We start from the raw sequence: 23,569 nt of genomic DNA, 5'->3' as shown, positions 1-23,569 counted from the left end.
AAGCCGCAGAGAAAAAAGATGCCGCCTACAGGGCCACGCTGCGATCGGGCGCAACGCGAGCCACGTGGGACCGTTATAGGGAACTGAAGACGGAAGCGAGATGTATTTTCCGCAATAAGAGAGAGGCCGAAATACGCGAGTGCGAAGAGCTTGAGATGCTGGCCGACAGGAAGAACGCCCGAAAATTCTACCAGAGGGTTAGGCGACTTACGGAAGGTTTCAAGACCGGGGCGAGCTCCTGTAAGAACAACAATGGCTACCTAGTGTCCGATGCCCAGAATATACTTAAATTGTGTAGGGAACACTTTTACAACCTACTGAATGGCAGCAGCGCTGAATGTAGTGAAGAAGACGAGCCCGAGTCCCCAGTCGATGATGATGGAGTAGCTGGCCCACCGCCTGACTATGACGAGGTAAGAATAGCGATTACGCGGCTGAAAAACAACAAAGCTGCTGGAGCTGATTGCCTGCCAGCCGAGCTATTCAAGTACGGCGGCGAGGAGCTGATGAGGTGCATGCATCAGCTCATATGCAGAATATGGTCAGATGAACGCATGCCCGACAACTGGAATTTAAGTGTGCTCTGCCCAATCCACAAGAAAGGTGACCCCACCATACGCGCCAACTACCGCGGAATCAGCCTTCTAAGCATAGGTTATAAGGTCTTATCGAGTGTATTGTGCGAAAGACTGAAGCCCACCGTCAACGAGCTGATTGGACCTTATCAGTGTGGCTTTAGGCCTGGAAAATCCACCATAGATCAGGTATTCACAATACGCCAAATCTTGGAAAAGACCATCGAGAATAGTATCGACACACACCATCTATCTATCTATATGCACGAAGAGAAGTTGCCTTTATGCCGCGATGTCTGAATTTGGTATCCCCGCGAAACTAATACGGCTGTGTAAAATGACGTTGAGCAATACCACCAGCTCCGTCAGAGGTTTCAGAAAAGGGGACTCCCTTTCGTGTGATTTCTTTAATCTGGTGTTGGAGAAGATAATAAGAGCCGCAGAACTGACCCGCTCAGGCACAATACTTTACAAGAGCGTACAATTGCTGACGTATGCCGACGACATCGATATTATCGGTAAAAACAAGGCGTAGCCCTTGTTCTGCCTTCTCGGGATTGGATAGAGAAGCAAAGCGAATGGGTCTGGTGATGAACGAGGACAAAACGAAGTATCTCCTGTCATCACACAAACAGTCAGAGCATACGCGTCTTGGAACCCACGTCACTGTTGACAGTTACAAGTTTGAAAAAGTAGACGACTTCGTTTATTTGGGAACCAGCAGTAACACCAATAATAATGTCAGCCTTGAAATCCAACGGAGAATCACTCTTGCCAACAAGTGCTACTTTGGGCTGGGTAGGCAATTGAGAAGTAAAGTCCTCTCTCGTCGTACAAAGATCACACTCTATAAGTCACTCATCATGCCTGTGCTGGTGTATGGCGCGGAGGCATGGACAATGAAAGCATCTGATGAGGCGGCTCTTGGAGTTTTCGAGAGAAAGATTCTGCGAAAGATTTACGGACCTTTACGCGTTGGTGATGGCGAATATCGCAGACGATTTAACGATGAGCTGTATGAGCTTTACAACGATATAGACATAGTCCAGCGAATTAAAATTCAGCGGCTCCGCTGGCTTGGCCATGTCGTTCAAATGGACAGAACGCTCCTGCTCTGAAAATGTTCAACGCGGGCCGCGATGCTGGTAACAGAGTACCAGTAGTGGCTTCACTTGGCATTTCCAATTGGCGTCAGTTAGCACTGGCGTGATGTTTTGGACTCGGCCAAAATCGCTTAGGCGGTTACAGTGCCAATAAAGAAGAAGAAGAAGCTTTAAGTAAAATTAAAATGGTAAATATTATTTTTTAATTAAGTTATGTACTTTCTTTTTATCGAAAGGAGAACACATTTGCGTGAGCACTGAATAATATTAAAAATAGGGATTTCCTGGACCACTCTAATGCACATATGTATGTATATAGCAAGAATGATTTCCGACTTCTCAGCATGCATTTCTTTTAAGTAATTAACCAACCTAAAGAACAAAAATTGACATAACACAAATGCAGAAAGCCGTCGGCATTCCGTTGGCTAACAGATAAAAAATCCTTTCACATTGATGAGAAAATATCTGTTAAATTTCTTTTGGCTCTGTCTGGGCTATGTTAAAATGCGCTTCACTCGTTTTGTTGGTACTTGACAGTTTCCACGCTGATTCGTTTTTGGACCTTCTCCATAGTTTACGTTCTATGCATTCTACCTGTTTCTGGCGATGTCCACGATTGGTGGTAAATAGTTTGAAGACCTTCAGCTCCGAGCCATTGAAACCGACTGATATCACTCTTCCGCTAATTTTTTTTTACTGCACTGGGTACGAATGTGGAGACATTCTTCCGAAATATTTTCGTCTAGTCTGTTATGCCTTGGCATTTTTTCGACTAAAAATATAATTTACTATAAAGTTCCTTAGACCTGGGTGTTTTACAACTACATAGCTTTTAAGGGTTAAGTGTCGCTATATTGATTTATACGTATTTACTTTTGGTTGTATGCATGGTGAAATAATAATGTGTTGTCACTTAGGGGGTGGTTGTTGTAATTTTGGCTGTTTCGGCACACCAGCGTTACAGTAATGCCTACTCTATTTATTCCAATTTCATTTCTTGGCAATATGGAACAAAAAATGGAGCAGACAATTTTTATTCGTTTCAAATTCATTGGAAAATTTGAGCGATAATTTCCAATAATTGTGATTTTGTAAGTAAATTTTTGGTAAAATATATAATATACATGTTCAACAGATTATTGGAGCAGTACCTCGGATGACTATGATAATGCATTGATCTAACACTTTAAACGAATAATTATTTTATAATATAACTGATAGAATTCAGAAATGTAATTTTAAAATGGTAACGAAAATAAAGGTCGTAATAAAATTCTCTTTAAAGTTAAGATATTTAAAAACTAAGTACCTATATACATGTACTTCAGAACTAAAGGACAAAATACAAATAAAATTCCATACGGGCTAATATGTCATTTTTATTAGAATTTAAGAATAATTAAATAAAGAGAACGGTATAATTTAATTTGTTTTAATATGAATAAATGAAAGACGGAAAATAGTACTTATTTTTTAAGTTTTAACCATCATCATTTGTCTGCGGTATGACCTTGTGGCCTTTTAAGTTTTACAAATAGTAATTTTAAGGTAGAAAAACATATAACTGAATAATAATTATCAAAATCCATATATTTGATCGAAAAAATAAAAATTAAGTCATACAAATTTGTTTTGAGCGAAATAATGAAACTCTAATTACACTGGTTTACAGAAAAATATTTTATTGATGCAAGCTTCATTTAAAAGGCCCTACACACGGATCGATTTATCGGCAAACCAGTTGGCCTAGTTGACCGTTAGAAGTTGGTGCTAAATAACCGTGTGTAGGCAAGTTGGCAAACCTTCGTCAAGTTGTTCGACAGGTTGGAGTAAAATCAAATTTTTTTGATTTTTGAGCAAGATTGGTCAACTTGTTTCTCTGTGTGTAGACAAGTTGGCAACCTAAAATGCGATTTCATTTTTTTAAAGACACATTAACGTTAATATGCGTTTTTCGGTTCGTTTCGCTAGTGAAAATGCGTATAATTTGTGAAAACAGGGGCAGTAGCAATAGCAAATACATAAAAATGAGAAGCATTCGTAGCATAACTTAAAACTTTGTCAGTGCTGTTGTGTTGTTCACAGTTCAAAAACTCTCACTCAAATGAAATCGGCCAACTGGTTGGTGCGTTTGTAGGGAATTTCGTTAAGTAGGTTGGTCAACTGGTTGGCCGATAAATCAATGCGTATGTAGGGAGTTTAACTGGTGTGGAGTCCACTGATTTATGTATGTATTGGAAATAGTACCCAAAAAGTAGTAAAAATAATCCTAATATTTTCCCTCTTTTCTACTACCCTAAAATGCATGGCCGCAATTGGCATGCAGAAAAAGTGAGGTTATGTAAGTGACATCACCTTGTATTTATTTCACCATGGTTGTGCGTGTATTATCATCACTGTATTTTGCCATATCAGCAGTGGAATTCTGACAATCCCTTGCTAAATTTTCATCGCCGAAATTCTCTAACGAAAAGCAGTAGGACCTAAAAGGTCACAACATGAAAAAGTAAAATAAGCAATGTGTAGGATAGGGATGTCGGAAAAACTTCGATGCATCGAAAATATCAATGTTTTGCTTCGATGCATCGAAAATTTTGCACTCGATGTATAAATAATTGATGTATCGATGTTTTTTGAAAACTGACATCTCCGGCACATTGAACCGTCATTCCAGTCTTTCAATTGTTCAAAAAATAGGTGACTGTGGCCAAAAAACTTAAATGGCTGCAAGAAGTTTCGCTAAAAACATAATTAGCTCAGTTGCAGTAACTTATTTCAAATTTTCTACAATTTTGCTAATAACATATTGTCACCAATTATTTTGTGCACTAATATAAAATCACCTACCTAGTGTACCAACTAAATGCACTTACCGTGCGCAACAACAATGCAACGGGCCCAATCAAATAAACAAACGACCGCACAACAGGAGATGACAAAAAAAAAACCAAGCAACCGGCAAGAGTGGAGACGGCGGGGTTGCTTGAGGGGGAACAACAGTGCAGTATACCAAATACCTAAGGCAAACTAATTTCAAATTGGACAACAACAATGTAAACTACTATGTCCAATAGATATACGAGTATGTATGTAACACTGACACTAGGGTGGGTCGAAATTCACAAAGCGCAAAAATATTAATTACACAAGTAGAAGATTAAACAAACCCTTGTTTTTGGAGCGCACCCGAGGTGAGGTCCAACCAAAAGGTTACAAACCCACTCGCGATACCACCCAAGCTGCCGGGGGTAACTTTAACTCGCCAAGTGACTGGGCTCTGGGTGCGGGATGCTAAAAAGGATGGGTTAAGAAAACACAATAGGGCAAGCCTACCGACAAGAACAACGACGAACAAAAATTATACTTATCCGACCGCGGGGGTGCTCCTTAGGAATATGGTTCCCAAATCCGGTGCCGACGATAACACGTCTCGACTGACGCTGCTCTCCCGGGATCTTGCTGCAATGGTGCCTCGCCTGGCACTTAAAAAAAAACATTGCTTTTACCAAAAGAATCCGCTGCCAATAAGTAATAAATAAATTATGCTACGCTCGCAATACGGGTGTTGTCTGACTCGATGCTCATTCAGATCTGCGCCGGCACGCAGTTGCGAGCCAGGCCCCAACCTACGCACCGGTACACAAACCGGTGGAGGTCGGCGCCGGTGTTGTTGGTTCCCGATCAATTGGCGCCGGCCCGACCATTCTAGAAGTGAACTGGGCGCTTTAGCGGTCGCCACCACGGCACACACACACAACACACACCATGGACTTGCCATCGCCATAATACGGCGAACAAAAGTGCCGCAATAGGTGAGAACAAAGGCGACACCCCTACTACGGTCTTTGGCGTCATCTCTCATTCCTAAATTCTTACTCTCGGTCGGCACCGTTTTGGGGCGGAGTGCCCTAATGGAGACTTTTCCCCTTTGCAGCGACGCTCACCGACAAACAAGTATTTCGCCCAACTTGAGCTGATTTCACTATTTATTTAGGTATGTACATACATATGAACACTTGATTGTCGGTAGACTTCACTCCTATCGGTTGGGGTGAAAGGAAATAGGTGAATATAACGAACGGGGAACAAAAGAATATTTTGTTGCCCGCTTTCTTTTTCCGACAAACCTATTTCTTATCCATCCTTGTATGGCCTCAACTCCTTCACATTCCACGCCCCTTTATCCCGACCTGCTTCGTCCACCAGAACATACGTCCACGGCGACACCTTCTTTTTTACTATAAAAGGTCCTACGTACTTCGGCGCCAACTTCGCCTCGAAGAAATTTGCTGCATCTGACAGAACGAAATTCTTCCTCCAAACTAGCTCTCCTGGCAAATATTGAACGTCTCCCCTCCTAAGGTTATATTGCTTAGCTAACGCCATCTCCCTACCAAAGTTGACAAAATATGGCGTGGCTCCCAAAACTTCATGCCGCGCTGACCTAATGCAGCAAGCTACCTTAGCTAATTATTGGTCCCAAGTCCTCTGGTTATCCGATACGTAAGCCCTATGTGTTTTCTTAATTATCTGGTTAATCCTTTCTGCCGGATTAGCCTGCGTGTGGTAGTAGGCGGTGTTCGGGATTTGGGTACCATACGCACCGCAGAGCCCCCGCAGTTCACGACTCCTGAATTGGGGTCCGTTGTCGCAGACCACCGACCTAGGAACACCGAACAAAAGAAATACCTGATCCTCAAGAATCTTACAGATGCCCTTCGCCGTGGCAGTCCGTAAGGTTGTCGCAGACCACCGACCGAGGAACTCCGAACAAAAGAAATACCTGATCCTCAAGAATCTTACAGATGCCCTTCGCCGTGGCAGTCCGTAAGGGGAACAAAAGTGGAAAATTCGAAAAATAGTCTACCACCGTTAAAATATACTGGTAGCCCTGGGCAGGGTGGGAAAAAACTCGGAGTTCGAGCGAGCGAGCGAGCAAACTCCTACTCAATGCCTCGCATACAACGAGGCGCTCGCAGCTCGTACTCGTAGCAGCAATGAGGCGAGGCACGCTTGTTTGCTCGCGTTCCTTTTAAACGAGCGAGGCTGTTGTGAGGCGAGTAGCTGTCTGCATACTCACTCTGCTAGGAAAGACGAGTGAGCGACGAGCGAGCGCTCCGAGTGTACTAAACAACACATGCATTTTTGTGCATAAAAATGTGGGAATGTATGTCAATAGATTATGTACGAGAGTATGTTAATAATTGTATGTACATATGCATATATATATGTGAAGTATTATATTAGGGCAGCATTTAAAACAACAAATAAAATTTATTACATACATAAGCATAGAATATGGAATGAATTATTTTTTAGAGTTATATTCATACATGTGTACACACATAACATGCATATTTATATATGTTTGTATGTACGTATTTATGTATATATGCATTTATGTATGTACATATGCATGTATTTTGTCTTTACAGAGAAAAGTAAGTAACGAAGATATAATCGTTTGTTCCGCAGAAACAAAAAACAAGTAAGCCCTTGTTAACACCCCCAAAATAGTTTGCTACTTGTAGCTGCTGCTATGCTGTGTACCTGAATGAAATATAGTCCTTGGTGAAAAAATTTATTTGTGGCCTGTTGTTCAAGGACATATGTACATATGTATGCATGTATATATGGATATGTAGACATGGGAAAATTTGCGTAAACAAAGAATAGAGACCGGTTCGCATACAACTTTGGCGTTGCGTTGGCGTCGAATTTCAAAGCAGCCGTACATATCAAAAATTTGGCAACGCTAAGGGTCTGACTATGCATACTTCGCATAACTTCGCACAACCATTTGTACCAGTGCACTAAAAATGTAACTTAAGAAAATGTGAAGCAAAATCTAAACTCAACAGATCGCTAAGTTCTTAAAAGTTCTGCTAATTTCTGGGTAATGGAATACATACAAAGTACATACGAAATTACATTTTGAAGTTTATGCGAAGTTGTGCGAAGTTATGCGAAGTATGCATAATAATAATAATAATAATAATAATATCCCAACGGTTTTTACCCTCCATTCCCGCCCATCCGCACGAGGGGCGCAGTCCGCATGACGTACGGAACCAATATTTTAAATTTTTGCGCCGAGTCACGATAGGCAGGAGTTTGTTAAGTGTCGAGATCTAAAACTGTTCAGCTACAGAACTAAATTCATCAGCTGATTTTATGTATTTATGTCAATAATTCACTTATTGAGAGAGGAGAGTATCGCTTTCTTAATGCTGAAAAGCGGATCTGATATATCAAACGTGCTGGAATGAGAGTTAAAATCCTGGCATAAGCAACGGAGTGGGTCGTGCAATTCAAAATTAGTTTTACAAGCTTTCAGAAATATGGGACAATAAGTAATAAATAAATTATGCTACGCTCGCAATACGGGTGTTGTCTGACTCGATGCTCATTCAGATCTGCGCCGGCACGCAGTTGCGAGCCAGGCCACAACCTACGCACCGGTACACAAACCGGTGGAGGTCGGCGCCGGTGTTGTTGGTTCCCGATCAATTGGCGCCGGCCCGACCATTCTAGAAGTGAACTGGGCGCTTTAGCGGTCGCCACCACGGCACACACACACAACACACACCATGGACTTGCCATCGCCATAATACGGCGAACAAAAGTGCCGCAATAGGTGAGAACAAAGGCGACACCCCTACTACGGTCTTTGGTGTCATCTCTCATTCCTAAATTCTTACTCTCGGTCGGCACCGTTTTGGGGCGGAGTGCCCTAATGGAGACGTTTCCCCTTTGCAGCTACGCTACACCGACAAACAAGTATTTCGCTCAACTTGAGCTCATTCCACTATTTATTTAGGTATGTACATACATATGTACACTTGAGTGTCGGTAGACTTCACTCCTATCGGTTGGAGTGAAAGGAAATAGGTAAATATAACGAACGGGGAACAAGAGAATATTTTGTTGGGGCCAGTACGCGACAACCCCATCCCTTCCTCCTTAAAAAGAAAGCCCGCTTTCTTTTTCCGATAAACCTATTTCCTATCCATCCTTGTATAGCCTTAACTCCTTCACATTCCACGACCCTTTATCCCGACCTTCTTCGTCCACCAGAACATGCGTCCACGGCGACACCTTCTTTTTTACTATAAAAGGTCCTACGTACTTCGGCGCCAACTTCGCCGCGAAGAAATTTGCTGCATCTGACAGAACGAAATTTTTCCTCCAAACTAGCTCTCCTGGCATATATTGAACGTCTCTCCTCCTAAGGTTATATTGCTTCGCTAACTTGGAACTAGCCTCTTCTAACCTTAGACCTCACAACCCGCCTAATATCTTCGAGCTTCCTTGCTCGCTCCTGACAATCTCTCCTCTCCTGATCTCCCAATGAAACAATATAGTCCCTGTTACCTTCTAACGCCATCTCCCTACCAAAGTTGACAAAATATGGCGTGGCTCCTAAAACTTCATGCTGCGCTGACCTAATGCAGCAAGCTACCTTAGCTAATTATTGGTCCCAAGTCCTCGGATTGGCCTGCGGGTGGTAGTAGGCGGAGTTCCGGATTTGGGTACCATACGCACCGCAGAGCCCCCGCAGTTCACGACTCCTGAATTGGGGTCCGTTGTCGCAGACCACCGACCGAGGAACTCCGAACAAAAGAAATACCTGATCCTCAAGAATCTTACAGATGCCCTTCGCCGTGGCAGTCCGTAAGGTTGTCACAGACCACCGACCGAGGAACTCCGAACAAAAGAAATACCTGATCCTCAAGAATCTTACAGATGCCCTTCGCCGTGGCAGTCCGTAAGGGGAACAAAAGTGGAAAATTCGGAAAATAGTCTACCACCGTTAAAATATACTGGTAGCCCTGGGTCGACTTCACCAGGAGCCCTACCAGATCTACGCAAATCATTTCCGAAGGCTCGACTGCCTTGGACCTCTCGACCATACCCTCAGCTGGCTGTGAATTATCAGGCTTAACCTGCTGACAAACTTTACAATTCCTCACATACTTCGCTATATCCGCCTTCATCTGTGGCCCATAAAATTGTTGTGCAGCCCTAGCGAAAGTTTTTCTGACACCCATATGACCCGCCAACTGGTCATCATGATATTTCTTTAGAACCACCTACCTTTCCTGGCGCCATAGAACCTTTTTCCAATCTGACGAGTTCCCATAGATAGAGGGGAACTTCGACCTAACGATTTTGTGGAGGTAGCCACCTTCTACTCTCCACGCTGGATGTGACAAGGGTTCCTTTTCATCAGAGCGAATCATTTTCAACCACCAAGGGTCACTAGCAGAAACTTCAGAAACAACTGGCACTCTACGAGACAACATATCTGGAACCACATGTTCCTTGCCCTTCCGGTGTACAATCTCAAAATCGTACTGCTGAAGCTTTAATGCCCAACGCGCCAACATACCACAGGGATCCTTAAAATTTTTTAACCAAACTAAGGAATAGTAGGTCAGTGACAACCGTAAACTTAACGCCCTCAATATATGGTTGCAATTTCTCAACCGCCCACAGGACCGCTAGACACTCCTTCTCTGTCGTTGAATAATTTCTCTCGTTGTTATTCAGGGACCGCTCAAATACGCTATAACCCTCTCACCGTCCTCAAATCTCTGGGTCAACCCAGCTCCTACAACGAAATCAGACGCGTATGTCTGGATTGTGAAAGGCCTCACAAAATCTGGACAGCTCAAAACCGGCGCTGTCACTAGGCATTCCTTCGCCTTCCTAAAGCTCTTTCACTATATTCGTTCCACTCGAATTTTCGGTTTTTCTTTGTTAACTCGATGAGGAACCTAACTAATTCCGCGGAATCTTTTATAAACCTACGGTACCAGGATACTGTACCTATAAATGACCTAACCTGTTGGACATTTTTGGGTCTCTCGATGTTAACCATCGCCTCTACCTTCTCTAGATCTACGTATAGACCGCGTTTGTCTACCACGTAGCCTAAATATTTTAGCTCTGACCTACAAAAATTGCATTTAGTCTTGTTCAACCAAAGTCCTGCTTTACCTAACCTATCTAAAACTACTTTCAAAATTTCCAAATGCTTCTCAAAATTTTTCGTGACGATAACGATGTCGTCCAGGTAAACAAAGACATGGGGCTATAAGTCTGGACCTATGACCGAATCTACAAATCTTTTCCAGGTGCATTATGCATCCCATATGGCATTCTCCTAAACTGGAAAAGACCCCAAACTGGTACGGTGAACGCCGTGAAGGGCATCGACCGCTCCTCCGCCGGCACCTGCCAATAAGCAGACTTAATGTCCAGACTGGACAAGAACCTTGCGTCCCTTAGCTTCTCTAAGGTCGCTGAAACATAAGGGAGGGGGTAGCTATCCTTCTCAGTGCATTTATTTAAGACTCTATAATCTACACAGAACCTATAACACCCATCCCAAATTGTCCCAGATTAATTTTTTTTAGATTTCTTTGGTTTCACCTATATAAAGGGGAAAAGTAGCGTTAAAGTAAAGGAAAAAATATGACTAAAACTTTGGGAGTAGTATAGTTCTTCCGATATCGGCCGTTGCCATATGGCAACACGGGGCTTATTCCAGATGGATTGTTAGAGGACAGTATTTGATTAAAATATGAAATAATAGAAACATTGTGTATAAGTTTTAGCACATTTATTGATAATATATGCATATTCTACGTGCAAAGCGGATGAAGAATTTAATGAAAAGTAGCAAAACATTTCAAACATAAACCCACGTCACATTTTGCACAGGCTACTCGTCCTATAGTTTTACATGCTTCACCAGCACAAAGAAGTTTTTTTGTCAATTTGTATGGGTCAGTGGTGTAGTCACAAAAAGATATAAGGTCCCAGAGTGGAGACCCCCGAGGCTAGGTATTTAGCATCGACCTGTCAACTAAAGAGACAACGAGAAATGACACTGAAGATGGCACAACGCCGAAACCGGTTTGTCTCCAAACCAAATTTGACACGGGATGACGGAAAATCGTTCCACATTACATCACCACAGAAAGTATTTGGGAGCAGTCTTGTAGAGTAAGCTGCTGTGGATGCGCAATGTTGAGGAAATAGAGAAGAAAGCCAGTAACGCCCTTTATGCATGTAAAAGAATGCGGAGAGTCACTTGGGGTTTGTTGTTGTTGTTGTTGTAGCAGCAAAGGGTTTTTGGGGAGTGTTGCTGGAGTGACAGTCCTTGGCCAGATATAAATCTGGGTCCGGTGGGGTTTGTCACCTGCTCTGATGCATTGGTGCTACACAGCAATAGTCAGCCCAATACTGCTCTATGACGCTTTGGTGTGCTGGAACGCCGCACAAAAAACCTTATGCCTCGGGCCAATGGAGAAGGTACAGCGCCTAGCGGCACTGTAAATCGCGGGAGCGCTGAGCTCCACTTCGACGGCTGCTCTTTAAAAACCCTGCTGCGAAATCCGCACGTAGATTGTCGATCATAGGGAAATTAAATTTCAGAACCTTTGGGCACCACTTAATTAGTGCGGGAAACACAAGCAACACATGCTTGATGGCACCTAGCTTTAAGTGGAAACGAACTTTTTACACAATGATTGAGGAAGAGGAATGGAAATGAAACCTAGCCATAGATCCCTAAACATTTTCACGGTCGGCACTAAAATGGTTACGGGAGTGATTCCCGGGAACTGAACATTGCAGCATATTTCAAGCAGAGGTTTTCGCAATGAGGATAACTACAGAGCTAGCCCTCACCGAAACGACAATTAATTCAAACTTAAACCTATTCCAGGCGGCAATCAAGGCAGTTTCTTGATATAGTATTTCATCCATAAACGTCCCTCGCAGCCGGGAAGCCATTGACAAGCTAGACGCTGATAAAAGGCTACATATCTATGGGGTGCCCGGTCACAAGGGAATCTAGGATAATGAAGTAGCAGATGAGAATGCAAAAAACGCCACCAGTTTTCCCTGGAACAGACAAACTACATTTGTATACCACTTCAACACATGTACAATGAAATATAGATGGAATGAGTTAACCACCTGCAAAACTGCAAAAATACATATGTACAAACGATTTTTGTTTACACCGCCTCATGCCTGATGGTATTTTGCGTTGCCATATGGCAACACAACTAATATTTTGTCACTATTATATTTTGTAAATAAAAAAACGCTTTCTATAAATTCATGCTTACTTCTTATGACATTTTGATGGTTTTTTGTCACTTCTAATTTTGTTTAAAGAACACACTTGCAATACACTCGTTTGACAGCAAGGATCTGACGGAAGCGTAAGCATTTCGAAAGACAAACCTTTTAGGAATTAGTTAACGTACATATAAGCATTTTGAAGTAAGCCATTTTCAATTTGGGGTTAATCATCACTACAGGGGACGCCCAAGGACTATGCGACTTCTCAATGACACCCGTGGCGAGCATGTCTTTTAATTCCTCGTCTATACGCGATTGTATGACGGGAGACACGGGGTAATAACGTTGTTTGACAGGTTTGACTCCTGCCTTGACCCTAATCCTATGCTCGACAAGGTGGGTTCGACCAAACCTTTCTGGCATAGCCTTGAACGCTTGGGCCACTAGCTCCTCTAAGGCCCTAGCCTATCTACTGCCTAGCTGGGAGTGGTGCACTATTGCCGCCAACGACTCCTGTTCCGGTTGAGAAAAGCTCCACCTCATCTTCATCAAATCCGGGATGATACCCGCCTTGGTCCAAAAATCGACACCAAGGATAAGACTGAGGCAAACCGGGAACTACGAGGCACTCCAGAAGGACCGACTTGACTTCCACCTCGATCGGCAACGAAACCGAACCTAAAACCGAAATATGGCCTCCATTCGCCAAAGTTACTTTTAAAGAGTTGGGTAAAGAATATGCCCTAATGCCTCAAGAACTCAAAATACTCCAACCGAATTGACCAATCACCGTCCTCGTCGCTCCAGAATCTAACAACGCTCGAAAAGTTGACCCACAAATTTTTATGTCTAAATACGGACGCTTATCGAAGCCATCCGCTACCAAGGAATATGCTAACCGAACATTCGACTCACCGAAACCTACTTTAGCCAGCTGGGAGTTAGCATGATAACTAACTCGCCCTATAAGACCACCCGACCTGCTGTCCCAGGGGTCTACCTCCTGTTTCCTGACTTATTTTCCGACCTAACATTCGACTTCGAATTCGACCATCTATTCGCCCTACTATTCACACACCGGGCAGTCCCGCTTCATGGCCCCAGGCCTACCACAGCCGAAGCACATTATCCCCTTTCTACAATCTGCCGAAACATGACCAAACCGCTTGCAGTTAAAACAACGGGTATTAGGCCCCGCCCTAAACCCTTCGCTGCCCTTTGGTCCACCACCGCTGCAACCTCTACATCCACCGAGGCATAGGTCATGTCATGCTCTAATAGACCCTTGGCCTTGTGACTCGGTGGGGGATAAAAGCTTCGACGGACGACCTAACCGATTCCAACTTCCAACCAACACGACTAGTTTCGCCACTGAACCCGGGGTAACTATCCCCACCTGGGTCTGACAAAAAGGAAGCCGATTCGCCCTAATTATTCCTAACATCCTATTCTCAGACAACGCCTCCTGTAATCTGCCAAACATTATTTTCATCGCCGTCACATACACTCCGATGGACTCATTCGCTTCCTGAGTCCGCCGGCGAAACGCGTCCATTAACAGGTCGTCCTAGTTGGAGGGCAGGAACTCCAACTTCAGCTCCCTGACCAGCTCCTCCCAACTACCCATCGTCCGCCTAACCGAGCTAAACCACAATAGCGTCTTCCGGGAGAACAAGTCTACCGCACCTCGAAAAAGTTGAGCTGGGGCCACACCGCGGGCCTCGCTCAACGATTCTACCCTTTCCAAGAACGCGTGAACCGACCGACCCGACTTTTCACCGTCGAAGCGCACGTCCCACATCGAGAGGTTTTCCGGCTTCAGAGTCCCGAATGACTCCACCGGTCCGCGCGCCCTGCGCCCGATCTTCCGTACGCTCCGGCCCGTCCTTCTCTCCACCTGTCTCCTGCAGGTCGGCTAAGCAAAGCATCAACTTGCTCTTAATCTCCATCTGCTGGGTCATTTCCGCGTCGTTGTCCTGGAAGAGGTCCACCGACCCTCTTCGCTCCAAAAGCCTAGACGCCTGCAACGACTTCCGCATAGCCTCCACCGACGAAACCGAGAGACCCCGAGCCTCCATCTCATACGCCAACTCCTCTTGCGATAATCTATTCATTTCCATATCGAATAAAGTAAACAAATCCGCGAAAACCGGCAAAACAAATAGAGAAATAAAATAAAATCGCCGGAAGCAAAAAACTCTTTAAAAATTCCAAAGGAAACCAAATAAACCAGCAAACCCAACAAAAAAAAACCAATTAAGATTCGAAAACAGAACAGAAAATTAATAAAACCGCAAAAAAAATCTAGAAGCCGACCGAAATTGAAAACCCGCAAAATAAGAGCCCTAAAATAAATTTTAAGTCTAGGACTAGTTATGGCTCACTTGAGGCCACTTCGCGACCGGTTGGTATCCTAATACCTACACCTTAATTTACTGCTTGGTAGTAAGCTGCCCTATACTGGCACAACAAAATGACCCTATCACGCGAGACAACAATAGAGCCTAACCACAAAAAAAAAACCAAACAAAATAACACGTATGTACTACCAAATAAGACGCACAAGCAATTACAATGTTTGCTTATAAACTAAGTTACAATTTACGTTTCTGTGTATGTATACTTCACCAAAAACAAAGTGGAGCAGCCCAAGTTAAGTTACCAAAGAATTTTTTAATATATTTCTTCTATAAGCTTGAAAATGAAGGCAAAATGCGCGCAACCACTTGGAAGCTTACTCTGAACCGCTTTAATATTTTCGGTACTTTTAATTCTGTTTTAATTTTCCCGGCCTAACACTTATACACTACTACTTATCACTTTTCACACGCCGAATGTCAGTCCGCACTTTAAATAAACGCACGCCACTACTTCTCGCCAGATAATGGTCCAGGCCTGAAAATTTCCGCCGACGCCCTGGCTAAAGTAAGACGCTCCGTATAGCTCGCTGATGACAAAATTACGACTGGGTGATCTTCGCCAGGAAACCTGTAAAAAAATACACCAAAAGCGCCAGTAAGCACTTACCACGTAGAAATTACTGCAAGCGAAATTTTTTCCGAATGGTATCTAATTATCTACATATATAACTACATAACATTATAGCCGTTTTCGTTGCTCTGCGAGATGAGAAAAATTAATAAAAGCTTGTAAAATTAGGGTAAGAGTAGAGCCAATGCAGGTAAACGTAATACTTTCTTTGATAATTTATAATAGTTGCAAATTTTTAAGGCAGGTATCGCTAATGTGCAGGTATGTTGAATGCATTTATCGGAGCAGTTTCCTTATAAATGTTTAAAATAATGCCGCTGATGCGCATTTTGTGGTAGGTATCTTAAATGTGCCATTCAGCATAAAGGCAGCAAAGCAAAATATACTGTTGATGTTGCATGTTCATAGGCGGGCCTTGTTTTCTTTTGGCGATCAAAATTAGCGATGGCGAATGTTGGAATCCGGCTGCAGATCATCAATTCCAATGCCCGACGCCAATATCGAGCGACGTATGAAATAGTTTGAAGCTCCCTCTGGTGATTGGGGAAACTTCGAAACATAAAAATTAAACAGAAGGTGAGAGGACACCACCCTACTGGATCCCCTGTTAAATTTTTCGAGGTTTTGATGTTTGATGTCTGAATGTAACTGACGATCTGACTAACCTTAACCTTATTTTTTTCAATTATATTTTTATTTTATTTTTTTTCAGTTTTTAATTATAAAACCACTTAATTTTTAAACATCTGAGAATTATGTTTGTTTCTATGGTATGCAAATTTATTTGAACGCGTCAAAGTAGATTACATCTCGATAACCAAGTCTCTGTTTTTCGATTTTCGGCAAACTTTAATTGATGACCTCCCTTTGGTGGGTTGTTGGCTTCCTGAAATCAAAAATGAAATATACAAAATATAATAATTTCAAGTAGGATTACGGTTACCAATCGTTTTTCCATTTTTGATTTTATATCGCTAGCCAATGTTAGAAAAGCTTCTTCCACATTGATACTGGCTTTTGCAGAAGTTTCCATAAACTTTATGCCATATTCTACGGCCAACTGCTCTCCTCTTTCCCGAGAAACCTGTATAGAAGAAATACATTAGTTCTTCCGGCACTGCAGTATATTCTGCTTAGTTACATATTTAAAAACATATGATACGACAAAGCTCTTCATGCTTTAGTTTTATCTGTGCGAGCAACTAGCTGAAACTTTGCAGATTTTTTATAATTTTTGCACAAAGTTTGAAATGTGGATTTATATGGCGTTTGTTATATAATGAGCTTTTATGGAAAAATAATAAACATTAAATAAACAAAAGAAAAACAGCCAAAATTTATCAAAATGTTGATGACTTAATCAGCTTTCAGGGCCAGTTTTTCAGTGCGAGTTTAACTTTGTTTGTCGATTAAACTAAGTTTAAACCCAGTATGCAGTTTTTCAGTCAACTTTAAACTGAGTATAAACGGCCGATATGGCAGGGTTTAACCTAGTTTAACCTATCAACTGTTTGCTGATTCGTTTGTTTTGGTTGCAAAAAATTCAATTGAACGCAAGGTCTTCTAATTCAATTTTTACTTAAAAAATTGATATTTCCTCTGACGAAAGTGATTATAGTGACGCGGCAGTAAGTTAAATACTTACAACTAGTAATAATCCCCGAGAATCAGGGTGCTCCATGGTCAAAAAAATCTGTATGTGTCTTTGTTCTAAAAACCCTATGCATTGCTTTTGGTACGTAACTTTAACTTTGGTATTTTGGCAAGATCATACTCTACTCAATACGTATACATAGCTGGTCATGCGTAAAGCAATCCTCTTGCTAGGGTCTGACCTTGAGACTTAAGGCTAGTTTTCATTATGTCAAATGAGCAAATGAATGGTCGCCTCAAATAACGTTGTAAGCGACAAAATTATAATTTTACAAAATAGAAAAAAAACTTGTTTACAGACGCCCAAACGGGGATTTGATTTGGTTTTCTACTTTTTCGGTATAGCACTCTTCAAGAATCTTACCTTTAAAAAAAAAAAATATACACATTAATATCTTTAAAATCAAGGAAACTAGCTTTGAACAAATTGTCCCTTACAACGTTATTTGAGGCGACCATTCAAATGTCAGTTCCGCGGTTTTGCAGAATGACGATACGCGGTTTTGTACTTTAAGCGACGATATATGGGTGTGTGTACAGAGCAGGGTTGTTGCGAATATTCGCATTCCCATTCCCAACCGCGGAGCTTCCGCATTCATTTACACATTCGCATTCGCTTTCGCATTAGCAATAATCAATGCGGATCTTTTGCGAATGCGAATATTGTGCAAGTGCACTGATAAAACGTATATCTGGCAAACAAAATGACAAATTGTAGCCAATATTTTTTTCCTGTGGAGATGCTACGTTAAAATTGTCCCCTACGTCCCCCTTCTTTTGTACTTTAAAGTCAAAGAGTAAGATCCTTCAATAGGTACTTCTATGTATGTGGCTATTAAGTGAAGCGACTATTTGCGCGTTAAAAGATAACCTTTAATAAGATAATAATTATGTAGTTATCGAATATTATTTGTCAAAGGTCTGTTAAAAAACTGGATGCATCGCTAGTTTTTATTCTACTTTTTCTTAGATAAGTGTAATTTTATTTATTTCTTTTTCATAAAACGGCTTATTATCATTAAGTTCCGTGTTTTCTTTTATTACTTAGCAGAAAAACACACCAAATAATTTTGAACAGTTTTACTATGCTAATACTCCTCTGTGGGCTCGAAAACAACAACATTTATTTAAATTTTGTGATAGTTGTCCGGATATTTATATCCACGTATCCTCTGGGTAGTAACCAAACACCCGTTTGGGAGCGAGCTAAAGTGAGAAGGCGTAAAACTTCGCGTGCGCTGGGTTTGGGTCCCGCCACGTTAAAACTCCGCCCAATGAAAAGAAAAACAACAGCCTCGGATGAGACCCCCTTTTTCTGATCACGACCACGGCAAACGTATAAAGGACTATGATTTAAGGGTATGCACCTGGAATATCCGGACCCTTAATGGGGAAGGTGCCTCTGCGCGGCTGGTTGATGTCCTCGGGAAGACAAAGGCTGACATCACCGCCATCCAAGAAATGCGATGGACGGGGCAAGGAAAACTAAGCGTGAAGTCTTGCGACGTCTACTACAGTTGCCACGTAAAGGAGCGCAAATTCGGTGTTGGATTCGTGGTAGGAGAGAGGCTCCGTCGCCGAGTACTGGCGTTCACCCCGGTGGACGAACGTCTAGCCACAATCCGCATCAAAGCTAGATTCTTCAACATCTCGCTCATCTGCGCCCATGCCCCGACGGAAGAGAAAGATGAGGCGTCCAAGGATCTCTTCTATGAGCGCTTGGAACGTACATATGAGCACTGGCCCCGACACGATGTCAAAATCGTGCTTGGCGATTTTAATGCCAAGGTGGGCAAGGAAGGGATCTTTGGCGCCACTGTCGGAAAATTCAGCCTCCACGACGAAACGCCCGATAACGAACTGAGGCTGATCGACTTCGCCGGGGCCCGAAACATGGTAATATGTAGTACTAGGTTCCAGCATAAGAACATCCACCAAGCTGCATGGCTTGAGAAACCAAATCAATCATGTTGTGGTAGACGGAAGGCATGCTTCAAACGTTTTGGACGTACATACGTACACTCCGAGGGCCAAACATCGAATCGGACCACTATCTTGTTGTAGCCAAGATACGCACCCGCCTCTATGCAGCAAAAAATGTGCGCCCAACAATGCAAGGAAAGCTTAACGTCGAAAAGCTGCAATCACAACTGACGGCCAATTTATTCGCCACTCGACTCACACACCTGCTCTCTGAGAGCACTCTTCAACAATCCGACATACGCGAGCAGTGGAACCACATTTCCCGATCATTAAGTACCGCCGCCGAAGAAGTAGTTGGATTTCAGCGAGCCCGAAAGAACAACTGGTACGATGAGGAATGTCAAGAAGCCGCAGAGAAAAAAGATGCCGCAACGCGAACCATGTGGGACCGTTATAGGGAACTGAAGAAGGAAGAGAGACGTATTTGCCGCAATAAGAAGAGAGAGGCCGAAATACGTGAGTGCGAAGAGCTTGAGATGCTGGCCGACAGGAAGAACACCCGAAAATCCTACCAGAGGGTTAGGCGACTTAAGGAAGGTTTCAAGACCGGGGCGAACTCCTGTAAGAACAACAATGGCGACCTAGTGACCGATGTCCAGAATATACTTAAATTGTGGAGGGAACACTTTTACAACCTACTGAATGGTAGCAGCGCTTAAAGTAGTGAAGAAGACGAACCCGAGTCCCCAGTCGATGATGATGGAGTAGTCCCACCGCCTGACTATGACGATGTACGAATAGCGATTACGCGGCTGAAAAACAACAAAGCTGCTGGAGCTGACGGCCTGCAAGCCGAGCTATTTAATTACGGCGGCGAGGAGCTGATGAGGTGCATGCATCAGCTCGTGTGCAGAATATGGTCAGATGAACGCATGCCCGACGACTGGAATTTAAGTGTGCTCTGCCCAATCCATAAGAAAGGCGACCATACGCGCCAACTACCGCATAGGTTATAAGGTCTGATCGAGTTTATTGTGCGAAAGACTAAAGCCCACCGTCAACGAGCTGATTGGACCTTATCAGTGTGGCTTTAGGCCTGGAAAATCCACCATAGATCAGGTATTCACAATACGCCAAATCTTGGAAAAGACCCCCGAGAATAGGATCGACACACACCATCTATCTATCTATATGCACGAAGAGAAGTTGTCTTTATGCCGCGATGTCTGAATTTGGTATCCCCGCGAAACTAATACGGTTGTGTAAAATGACGTTGAGCAATACCACCAGCTCCATCAGAATAGGTTTCAGACAAGGACTTTCCTTTCAGACAAGACTCCCTTTCGTGTGATTTCTTTAATCTGATGTTGGAGAAGATAATAAGAGCCGCAGAACTGAACCGCTCAGGCACAATACTTTACAAGAGCGTACAATTGCTGGCGTATGCCGACGACGTCGAAATTATCGGTAAAAACAAGGCGTAGCCCTTGTTCTGCCTTCTCGGGATTGGATAGAGAAGCAAAGCGAATGGGTCTGGTGGTGAACGAGGACAAAACGAAGTATCTCCTGTCATCACACAAACAGTCAGAGCATACGCGTCTTGGAACCCACGTCACTGTTGACAGTTACAAGTTTGAAAAAGTAGACGACTTCGTTTATTTGGGAACCAGCATTAATACCAATAATAATGTCAGCCTTGAAATCCAACAGAGAATCACTCTTGCCAAAAAGTGCTACTTTGGGCTGAGTAGGCAATTGAGAAGTAAAGTCCTCTCTCGTCGTACAAAGATCACACTCTATAAGTCACTCATCATGCCTGTGCTGGTTTATGGCGCGGAAGCATGGACAATGAAGGCATCTGATTCTACGAAAGATTTACGGACCTTTACGCGTTGGTGATGGCGAATATCGCAGACGATTTAACGAAGAGCTGTATGAGCTTTACAACGATATAGACATAGTGCAGCGAATTAAAATTCAGCGGCTCCGCTGGCTTGGCCATGTTGTTCGAATGGACAGAAACGCTCCTGCTCTGAAAATATTCAACGCGGGCCGCGATGCTGGTAACAGAGGAAGGCCTCCTCTGCGTTGGAAATACCAGGTGGAGAAGGACTTGGCTTCACTTGGCATTTCCAATTGGCGTCAGTTAGCACAGAAGAGAAATGACTGGCGTGCTGTTTTGGACTCGGCCAAAATCGCTTAGGCGGTTACAGCGGAAATAAAGAAGAAGAGAAATAAAAATAAAATGGAATAAGAAAAAGTTGACAGCCAAGTTCACAAATCAAATAAGAATCAATTGAAGACGAATTTAATAACTGCTTTTCTGTCAGATTTCCAAATCGATTCTGATTTAAAATGGTGTCGCAGAATCTGATTGGATTTCGCTTTTTCGAAGATAAACAAAACCCATGTTCGAATCAGCTGTTCAGTTAAGTTGGATGAAAAACGTGAATTTACTTGTACAAGTAAAATGAAATTGGGATTATTTGCTGTTTAAATATATCAATATTTGATAAGTGGTAAAAAATGAGTTACGCTGTGGCCGTGTATTTGTTAATAGGAATAAACCGTGATGAAAAAGTGAAACGCAAAATTTTGAGAGATCAGAGATCAGAGAGATGCCGGAACGATTGTAAGCTAATTCTCTGTCGCAAGCGTAATTTTTGTAAAAGTGCACATATTTATGTATATAATAATCTTATTTTAGATTCATTAGACAGTTCCGTTTAAATAAATATGCATTTCGTATGGTTATGGGCGTTGTAGAACCGAACTTGTTTCAGAGTTCTCTGCCTCCCATGCTTCAGCTTGCAACAACGCTACGTTTTCTAGCAGAAGGCTCATACCAGAGAGCAGTAGGAAATGATTTCAACGTCAGCTTAGGGAGAAGTACGGTGTCGAAAGTGCTAGCACATGTTTTGAATATTCTTGAGCGCACAATTTGCCAGGATTGGATTAAAATAGCTATGCATGAACGTGAAAAGCATCAATATATGAAGCATTTTTATGAAAAGTACAAAATTCCAGGTATTACTGACTGCATTGACGGCACTCATGTTAAAATAATAAAGCCTCATCTTGACGAACATTTGTACTACAACAGAAAAGGATATTTCAGCATGAATACAATGATAGTAAGTATAATGAGATACCTAATTTCACCCATTTGTTTTAAGTCACTCAATTTAAGATTTGTGATCATAATATGTAGATACGGGCGGTTGATTACCGGTATCCTGAGGCAAGCCACGACTGCTTTGTTTGGAACATTAGCAGTGCCCGACAATACATTCTAAATCAGTATCGAACAGGCGATCGCACCTATTGGTTTTTAGGAGGTTGTGGATATGGCATTGAACCATTTTGGCTGACGCCATATCGAAATCCACAGTTTAACTCGCAGCAGTACAAATTTAATCTGGCACATTCAACGGCTCGTAATATTGTAGAACGAACCATAGGAGTGTTGAAAAATCGATTTCGTTGCCTACTTGGAACTTTGCACTACAGCCCAGAAAAAGTAGTCAAAGTAATAAACGTGTGCTGTGCACTTCACAATATTTGTAGACGTTATAAAATTGTGCATACTGAAGACGATAACATAACCCAAGCAAGTGAGGAAGACGAAGACATATATTCTGATATAAAAACAATGCTGATCAACACAACAGAAGGCGAAAGAATTAGGGACGAGATATGAAACACTCTGTAAAATGTTCCAATGGATAGCTGGTGTGCACCAAATCAAAAAGTTTTAAATCACATGTACGCGTTACGGACGTACATATATATGTATTTTCTATTTAAAATTAATTTCGTTATTCCGTATTCACTAATTTGTTCACACCTTGTTATTAAAAATCCACTTTTCTCAAGAAATTGAACGAAATGAGTTTGAGCCAAGCACTAAACTCATACACTTAGTTTGGAGTAAATTTGTTTATATGTACATAAGGACGGTTTATATTCAATACCCTCTATTATAGTTTTTAGAAAATTTAGTTTCTGATATAAAAATTCACCTTCGACTTAACTGTAATCGATTATATCAAGCATATCCTTATTTATTGCTTCCTATTAAAATTTACTACTGGATTTAAAAGTTAAAAGATTAAAAGTATCAGAGTTGACATTCAAGCCACAGATGTTTTTGAATATAAGAAAGAAGTTTTTGTGACAAGTACAGATGTAAGCCCACAATATATTTTTAAATAGAAT

The 23,569-nt window shown here is 42.3% G+C and overlaps 2 protein-coding genes across 3 annotated transcripts in view; one reads left to right on the top strand and one right to left on the bottom strand.

Annotated features, from left to right (window-relative positions):
• The window catches only part of LOC118749162 (ras-related protein Rab-8A), a 321,618-nt gene that overhangs the window by 119,673 nt on the left and 178,376 nt on the right, over window positions 1-23,569 (top strand). The window lies entirely within an intron of this gene.
• Window positions 16,529-16,957, bottom strand: LOC118749163 (ras-related protein Rab-8A-like). Its single transcript, XM_036483933.1, has 2 exons — window positions 16,719-16,957; window positions 16,529-16,661 (listed from the first exon to the last, which is right to left on the bottom strand). Exons 1-2 carry the CDS (start codon window positions 16,806-16,808, stop codon window positions 16,569-16,571), a joined length of 183 nt encoding a protein of 60 aa, XP_036339826.1. The 5' UTR covers window positions 16,809-16,957; the 3' UTR covers window positions 16,529-16,568.

Source organism: Rhagoletis pomonella, unplaced genomic scaffold, assembly GCF_013731165.1.
Source record: "Rhagoletis pomonella isolate Grant_MI unplaced genomic scaffold, Rhpom_1.0 Rhpom_scaffold_00014, whole genome shotgun sequence".
Lineage (NCBI taxonomy): Eukaryota > Metazoa > Arthropoda > Insecta > Diptera > Tephritidae > Rhagoletis > Rhagoletis pomonella.
The sequence above is the reverse complement of the archived record's forward strand: the minus strand, read 5'-3'. Positions and strand labels throughout refer to the sequence as shown.